The sequence below is a fragment of the Acipenser ruthenus genome, chromosome 42 (assembly GCF_902713425.1).
Source record: "Acipenser ruthenus chromosome 42, fAciRut3.2 maternal haplotype, whole genome shotgun sequence".
NCBI classification, from domain to species: domain Eukaryota; kingdom Metazoa; phylum Chordata; class Actinopteri; order Acipenseriformes; family Acipenseridae; genus Acipenser; species Acipenser ruthenus.
The window spans coordinates 7,083,367-7,092,246 of record NC_081230.1 but is presented as its reverse complement, the minus strand read 5'-3'; the positions used below and the strand labels follow the sequence as shown (position 1 = coordinate 7,092,246).

At 40.6% G+C, this 8,880-nt stretch overlaps 1 protein-coding gene across 1 annotated transcript; it reads left to right on the top strand.

Moving 5' to 3' along the window:
* The first annotated feature begins 247 nt into the window (after positions 1–247).
* On the top strand, positions 248–6,880 carry LOC117400907 (probable E3 ubiquitin-protein ligase DTX3). Its single transcript, XM_034001263.3, has 3 exons — positions 248–1,088; positions 4,742–4,959; positions 5,834–6,880. Exons 1-3 carry the CDS (start codon positions 621–623, stop codon positions 5,937–5,939), a joined length of 792 nt encoding a protein of 263 aa, XP_033857154.2. The 5' UTR covers positions 248–620; the 3' UTR covers positions 5,940–6,880.
* Positions 6,881–8,880: the final 2,000 nt, after the last annotated feature.

Here is an 8,880-nt window from a genome sequence, read left to right as displayed (position 1 = left end):
AAGTACCATAAATTAAAAATACTATTCCAGGTTGATAAAAATAAATAAATAAAAATAAATCACACACACACCACTCAAACCTGTGCTTAATTTTATGAACATATTATTTTAATCGATGTGTGAAGCCTTGCATGGCTCAAACGAACCGCGGGTAATATAAACAAACTGGACAGTCAACAGCTAGTGTGATAAACTAGGATTCATACTGCAGTGCAAAAAGGCCAACGGTTGTGGGAGACTGCAGGCAGCTCTGAAACAGAAAGAGACAACCCTCGTCATGACGGATTGAGCATGCTCCACAAAACAAAACTAGTCGTGAGCAGGAATTAATAAGGTCGCATTTTTAGCCGTCATAGTAGTACAGTAAGTAACCCACAAGGCAAAATAATCTTTATTTATTTTTTTCCCCCCTTTTCACCAGTACGTTGTAACCTAGGCTTGACTGTAAGAGACAGCTTTATTCAGCAGTCGGGTATTTTCATATTTTTTGTAAAGATCTTTTCAAAGTGGGAACGACTTCCTATTTCGACCAAAACAAACAATGACGGGAAACGAGAGAGAGAGCTAAACTGAGGAGTCAGATTCAGAGCTCGCCGGAGCGAATTTGCAAATGCTCCCGAATGACAAAAGCGGTGTATTTTAGAAGCCAGGTACGGGAAACAGAAACGACATCAACACGTACGATGAACTACAGAAACTTAACTTCCACCGGGGCGAGCGGTGGCAAAAGTTCTGCCCCGTTAAATGCCTTTGTAAACGGGCAAGGCCGTGGCTCTGGTGCTGAGTCAGCGGGTGTTTTTGGACCGGACCCATGTGATCAGGAAGACTACTGTTGCATTTGCATGGACAAAATCCATTGGAAAAAAACTCTGGACAAATGTCAGCATTCGTTCTGTCGGGAATGCATCGACAGCGCGTTCCAGGTCAAGAGCTGCTGTCCAGTGTGCATGACGTTTTACGGGGAACTGACCGGCAGTCAGCCCCGAAATGGACAAATGACAGTGACCAGGCAACCGTTCGGGTTACCGGGCTACGAGGACCACGGGACCATCATAATAAACTACAGTTTTTCCGATGGCATACAAGGGGTGAGATACAGTTTTTGGTTTTAACGAGTGGCATAAGGTGCACACAAAAAAAAGTTTCCATTTGGGGTTTATTTTGGTAAAGCTGAGACACGTGTTTTGTATTTTTTTTAATAAGTGGTTGACAGTGCAGGTGTTGTAAAATGCACAAAAAATTCCACGTTCATAAATTACCCACATTTAGAAACGTCCTGTATGTTGCTTAAGAGTCTGATTTATCACTACCGTAGATTATAAATAGCATTACTGTTTGATTTTACAAAAATAAAAAATCACACACACACCGCTAAAACCTGCGGTTCATTTTCTGAACATATTATTTGAATCGACGCAGGAAACCCTGTACAGCTCAAGGCAACTTTGGATAATATAAACAAACCTGACAGTCAACTAGTGTAACCAAGAAGGATTCATACTGCAGTGCAAAGTGAAGGTGACACGCGCAGTTTTGAAAGAAAAACACGTTTTAGCAAAAATGTATTTTCATTTTAAAACATGATATCTGATACTGGAGTGGCAAACACTGTTGAAGCAGCAAAGGTCATTCAAAATGATCTAGACAGCATTCAGAACTGGGCAGACACATGGCAAATGAAATTTAATAGAGAAAAGTGTAAAGTATTGCACGCAGGCAATAAAAATGTGCATTATAAATATCATATGGGAGATACTGAAATTGAAGAAGGGATCTATGAAAAATACCTAGGAGTTTATGTTGACTCAGAAATGTCTTCATCTAGACAATGTGGGGAAGCTATAAAAAAAGGCCAACAAGATGCTCGGATATATTGTGAGAAGTGTTGAATTTAAATCAGGGGAAGTAATGTTAAAACTTTACAGTGCATTAGTAAGACCTCACCTAGAATATTGTGTTCAGTTCTGGTCACCTCGTTACAAAAAGGACATTGCTGCTCTAGAAAGAGTGCAAAGAAGAGCAACCAGAATTATCCCGGGTTTAAAAGGCATGTCGTATGCAGACAGGCTAAAATAATTGAATCTATTCAGTCTTGAACAAAGAAGACTACACGGCAATCTGATTCAAACATTCAAAATCCTAAAAGGTATAGACAATGTTGACCCAGGGGACTTTTTTGACCTGAAAAAAGAAACAAGGACCAGGGGTCACAAATGGAGATTAGATAAAGGGGCATTCAGAGCAGAAAATAGGAGGCACTTTTTTACACAGAGAATTGTGAGGGTCTGCAACCAACTCCCCAGTAATGTTGTTGAAGCTGACACCCTAGAATCCTTCAAGAAGCTGCTTGATGAGATTCTGGGATTAATAAGATACAAACAACCAAACGAGCAAGATGGGCTGAATGGCCTCCTCTCGTTTGTAAACTTTCTTATGTTCTTATGTTCTTATGTACACTAGGATATACAAATCTCTATTTGCAGACTGTGTTTTCGGACAGTCTTGCACTTTCGTGGTCATTTCAACTGGAGAGTGAAATTGTCCCCACCCCTTCAACACCTTCTTTCCTGTCATTAACCAGCCCGCTGCTTCCCTCCATTGAATGCCACGCAATTGAACCAGCAATAAACTATGACCTTGAAGATCCTTCTGAATCGAAATGACCCAGGAAGTGTGCCATACTTTCTGAAACTCCCTTTCTAGTGCAGTACCATATGTTTTAAAACTACAGTACTGTGCAAAAGTTTTAGGCAGGTGTGAAAAAATGCTGTAAAGTAAGAATGCTAATAGTTTAGACATGTTAATAGTTTATATGTATCAATTAACAAAATGCAAAGTGAGTGAACAGAAGAAAAATCTACATCAAATCAATATTTGGTGTGACCACCCTTTGCCTTCAAAACAGCATCAATTCTTCTAGGTACACTTGCACACAGTTTTTGAAGGAACTCGGCAGGTAGGTTGGCCCAAACATCTTGGAGAACTAACCACAGTTCTTCTGTGGATTTAGGCAGCCTCAGTTGCTTCTCTCTCTTCATGTAATCCCAGACAGACTCGATGATGTTGAGATCAGGGCTCTGTGGGGGCCATACCATCACTTCCAGGACTCCTTGTTCTTCTTTACGCTGAAGATAGTTCTTAATGACTTTCGCTGTATGTTTGGGGTAGTTGTCATGCTGCAGAATAAATTTGGGGCCAATCAGATGCCTCCCTGATGGTATTGCATGATGGATAAGTATCTGCCTGTACTTCTCAGCATTGAGGAGACCATTAATTCTGACCAAATCCCCAACTCCATTTGCAGAAATGCAGCCCCAAACTTGCAAGGAACCTCCACCATGCTTCACTGTTGCCTGCAGACACTCATTCGTGTACCGCTCTCCAGCCCTTCGGCGAACAAACTGCCTTCTGCTACAGCCAAATATTTCAAATTTTGACTCATCAGTCCAGAGCACCTGCTGCCATTTTTCTGCACCCCAGTTCCTGTGTTTTCGTGCATAGTTGAGTCGCTTGGCCTTGTTTCCACGTCGGAGGTATGGCTTTTTGGCCGCAAGTCTTCCATGAAGGCCACTTCTGACCAGTCTTCTCCGGACAGTAGATGGATGTACCAGGGTCCCACTGTTTTCTGCCAATTCTGAGCTGATGGCACTGCTGGACATCTTCCGATTGCGAAGGGAAGTAAGCATGATGTGTCTTTCATCTGCTGCAGTAAGTTTCCTTGGCCGACCACTGCGTCTGCGGTCCTCAACGTTGCCCGTTTCTTTGTGCTTCTTCAAAAGAGCTTGGACAGCACATCTGGAAACCCCTGTCTGCCTTGAAATTTCTGCCTGGGAGAGACCTTGCTGATGCAGTATAAATACCTTGTGTCTTGTTGCTGTGCTCAGTCTTGCCATGGTGTATGACTTTTGACAGTAAACTGTCTTCAGCAACCTCACCTTGTTAGCTGAGTTTGGCTGTTCCTCACCCAGTTTTATTCCTCCTACAAAGCTGTTTCTGTTTCAGTTAATGATTGTGTTTCAACCTACATATTGAATTGATGATCATTAGCACCTGTTTGGTATAATTGTTTAATCATACACCTGACTATATGCCTACAAAATCCCTGACTTTGTGCAAGTGTACCTAGAAGAATTGATGCTGTTTTGAAGGCAAAGGGATTTGATTTAGATTTTTCTTCTGTTCACTCACTTTGCATTTAGTTAATTGATAAATATAATCTATTAACATGTCTATTTTTGAAAGCATTCTTACTTTACAGCATTTTTTCACACCTGCCTAGAACTTTTGCACAGTACTGTATATATATATTTATTTGTTTTTATTTTCTTCTGTTGCATTTTGTTTTATAAAGCAATTGAAAAAAAATTGAAAACATTTTTTTTTTGGTAATGTGTTTCTTTCGAAACTGCACATTTGAGGCCTATAGCAAAGGTGTAGGCTAGTTCCCATAAGAGGAAAGGACCTAGGGAAAAGGGTGTGGCTTCCACCGAGGGACTGCTGTGATACCAGACTTAATATAACCAACTCCGACACGACATTTACTTTATCTCTGGTCCACCTTGGGGCTTTAAACGACAAGCCAAGGATTCCAAAATCTGAAATGTTATCCAATCACAGCAGTCCCTCAGTTGAAACCACACCCTCGCCCTTCCCCTATGTCCTTTCCTTTTAAGGGAACCAGCCTCGACTCTAGGCCATGATATAATGTACTGTTATTTTGTCGTTGGTCTGAATGTTTCAGCCCGAGCATCCCAGTCCTGGAGTTAGCTACACAGGGACCTTTCGAGAGGCGTACCTGCCCGACAGCGCGGAGGGGAACAAGGTGCTGCGTCTGCTGCAGAGAGCGTTCCAGCAAAGGCTGGTCTTCACCGTGGGCACGTCTGCCACCACGGGCAGATCCAACACGGTCATCTGGAACGACATCCACCACAAGACCAGCAGCCATGGCGGCTCGCAATGGTAACCCGGGCCTGTGTCATGCAAACAGACTCCTTTAAAATCCTCTTGCATTTAATAGAGTGTGTTCCTTTAAGATTGCTATTATCCTATTGGACGACTTTTACATTCTATTGAGGTTTTTTTTTTTTACCTGTAAAACCTTCCCTTATTAAAGTGTCCCATAGCAAAGTGTAATCATGGTAAAGCATTGTAAAGCACAGAGAGGTCTGGTAAAGCATTGGTAAGCATTGTAAAGCACATAGAGGTCTGGTAAAGCATAGGGAAGCATTGTAAAGCACAGAGAGGTCTGGTAAAGCATAGGGAAGCATTGTAAAGCACAGAGAGGTCTGGTAAAGCTTAGGGAAGCATTGTAAAGCATAGGGAAGCATTGTAAAGCACAGAGAGGTATGGTAAAGCATAGGCAAGCATTATAAAGCACAGAGAGGAATGGTAAAGCATAGGGAAGCATTGTAAAGCACAGAGAGGTATGGTAAAGCATAGGGAAGCATTGTAAAGCACAGAGAGGTATGGTAAAGCATAGGGAAGCATTGTAAAGCACAGAGAGGTCTGGTAAAGCATAGGGAAGCATTATAAAGCACAAAGAGGTCTGGTAAAGCATAGGGAAGCATTGTAAAGCACAAAGAGGTCTGGTAAAGCATAGGGAAGCATTGTAAAGCACAGAGAGGTATGTATACCGATCACTGTTTCAGACTTGTCAGAATTTCAGCACATCTGATCCAGTGTACAGGTGTCATCCCGTGCACAGAACTCAATTCTAAACACAGCCACACTTTTTTGTGTTCAATGTGTTGAATCTCTAAACTATTAAGATCTCTGAAATGGGGGCTGTACCAGCTGTGCTTGCTGTTCACTGTCGTCTCTCCCTTCCCTCTAGCTTCGGGTATCCAGACCCTGGCTACCTGCTCCGAGTGCAGGAGGAGCTCAGAGTGAAGGGGATCACTGAGGAGGGTGTGAGTGAGCCTGCAGGGAGAGTGCACTGAGTCTGGACTCAGAGAATGGAGCCTGAGGAGAGAGCCAAGGGCTATTTCATGTAATCAGCAACCAAACTCAATCACGACAATCACCACATGCATTGACAACACATTATTCACAAGCAAGAACCAGAAAGAAAAAACTGTTCATCAAATCCTGTGCAAAATGCATGTGCAGATTCTTATACATAGTAATACAATATATGATAAATAGCAGTTTCACCCATTCCAGGTTTCACTAGAAGCTGGATTAGCTCCAGTGTATAGGTAACAAGCTCTGGTGTGTCTTATTAAACAACCAGTCTAGCAAAACAACCAGGATAGGATCAAACTGCTATGCAATTTCCATCCCTGAATATATGCATTAAGAAAACTTTACTATTAAAAACTGTGAGAACCTTCAAAGATATAGGCTGGTAATATCATATCATGTCATATATATTGTACATATCTTTCTCATATATATACAGGATTGATCGATCAATGTTTTATTGAGGCTCATGTTGATCAATAATCATTTCATTATTGAATCTCTTCTGTTTTCGTATCACACTTTGACAGTCTGCAGTCTACAGAACTAAACTCTAGCTCTGGAGGTGGATGTGTTCATCCTAGTTCATGTATAATTGATAACCAATGCTTTAAACCCCATTGCCTTTACGTGCTTTAGTAACAGTATTAATGTCTTTTGGTTCTTCAGTTGCTTTGTCACTTTAAGAGTCACAGTACCGCGCTATAGATTGAACCGCTGGTGCTCCCGCAGGTCGGATTGCAGACTGTTAGTCAGTTTGAACTACGACACGTGAAGGAAGCAACGGGAAGGGTTGTTTTTGAGGTGCCTATGTATTGCACATTGAGGGTGACCCTGTGACTCTGTGTACACTAGGACAGAATGGGACAGTTCAGGCTTTTCAACACGCACCCCAATGCATATATATATATATATATATTCGCACCCCAATGCATATATATATATATATATATATATATATATATATATATATATATATATATATATATATATATATATATATATTCGTTAGCACTACATTTATAGAGAACTCGAGTTGTGTTGTTTTTTTTGACGTGTAAAGTTTTTCCTTCGGAGCCTTTTTAACAGGCTATGCTTTTGTTTTGGAGAAGCAAGAGAACTTCTTCCAGTCAGCCAGCAGATGGCGCCCTACACACACGCGTCATTATTTCCCAAAGATGCTGCTCATGTTCTGATCACTGTCCTTGGCTTGCTATTGTATTAATATTGAAGACCTGCACCTTTCAAATTGATTGAATTTCCAATTCACCTTCCTAGGGACCATCGATAATACAGGTCAGTTTTATTTTTCAACCAAGATGCATTTTCTTTACCTTCCTGAAATACAAGCACAATAATAATAATAATAATAATAATAATAATAATAATAATAATAAGTTACTGATATAAAGTGCAAAAGATGTTTATTGAAATTATGCTTGGTCTTGTACAAAGGTGTCTTACTTTTTTTCCGTATTAAAGCTGTTTAAAAATACAATTTTCAGTGGAACAGTTGTCTTTCTTTACATTACATGGAATCCATTAGATTCTGTGACATTTAATAAAATCCCTGCCTTCAGTTGATGTCAGTGTTATTCTCTTGGGTATCAGTGCAGCCCACATGTTTTAACACAGTGGAGAAACATCACAGTCTTTGGTTCATCTGCAGTTCCAACAGCTAATTCACCAACTTAATGTTGAATAATAGATATAGTCTAGAACAGTATAGTCTAGAATAGTATAGTCTAGAACAGTGTAGTCTAGAACTGTACAGTCTATAATAGTATAGTCTAATACAGTATAGTCTAGAATAGTATAGTCTAATACAGTATACTCTAAAACACTATAGTCTAGAATAGTCTACCTCATACCTAACTGTACAGAAGCTATCAGGTGTTCCATTCTGAAAATCCAATCAAATCCTATCACCTTTTAAGAATTTTTTTAGCACAGATATAACAGAAAGGTGCTTTTTCTCCAAGCGATAATACGCTTTTAAACAACTGCACAGCTGTTCTGGCTCCACACAGTATTGTTTTCCAGCATGCCACGGGCACAGCACAATTCAGCCTGATGAACGCAGAAATGAAAACCCATTCAAAGCAACAAAGGGGAGTCTGGCGACAGGGGAAGCATTCAGGGAAAGAGACCCTGTTCAACAAAGAGCCACACCTTGAAACTGGAAGCACAGTCTCCGACAAATTGTATGAATGCTGCGGAATATCATGTAACCCGATACTGACTGCTTATTATTATTATTATTATTATTATTAGTATTATTATTATTATTATTATTATTATTATTTATTTAGCAGACGCTTTTATCCAAAGTGACTTACAGAGACTAGGGGGTGAACTATGCATCACAACTGCTGCTGCTGCAGCGTCACTTGCAATAGGACCTTGTTTGTTTTACGTCTGAAGGACGGAGCACAAGGAGGTGAAGTGACTTGCTCAGGGTCACACACAGGGAGTCAGTGGCTGAGGTGGAATCTGAAGCCCTTTTCTTAAACCACTGGACCCCCATCTGACTGGTTTTTATTGTGATTATTTGTATAGTACGGCCCAAACCATTCCTAAAATAAAATTAAAAAATGAGAGAGAAAGCTGCAAGAAGCGCAGCTTCGAAAATCTTAGAACCAAGTTTTTTTTCCAAATGGTTAAAACGCCAGCGCAATTCCTAAAACGAATAAGAAACAACACACCCCTTACTGAGAATACATCCTACACCTCAATTACATTTCTTCAATGGTTGATCTTCGGTCTGGTAACTTTACTGCATGTGTTATATCTCCTTTCTGAAAAATAAAGAGGTCCTAATGATTCTGAGCTGCTGTTTCTCGTCCGATTGGTCTGGTTTGTGACTCACAAGGCTGTGGTTCTGTTTGAATGATGTCCCCGGTGGTGGATCTGAACATT

Bases quoted from the DNA above. Each gene is read 5' to 3' on its own strand.
- LOC117400907 (XM_034001263.3), top strand. From the start codon at position 621: ATGACAAAAGCGGTGTATTTTAGAAGCCAGGTACGGGAAACAGAAACG. The intron at 1,089-4,741 runs GTGAGATACAGT...TGAATGTTTCAG, and splicing joins TTTCCGATGGCATACAAGGG to CCCGAGCATCCCAGTCCTGG. The intron at 4,960-5,833 runs GTAACCCGGGCC...CCTTCCCTCTAG, and splicing joins AGCCATGGCGGCTCGCAATG to CTTCGGGTATCCAGACCCTG.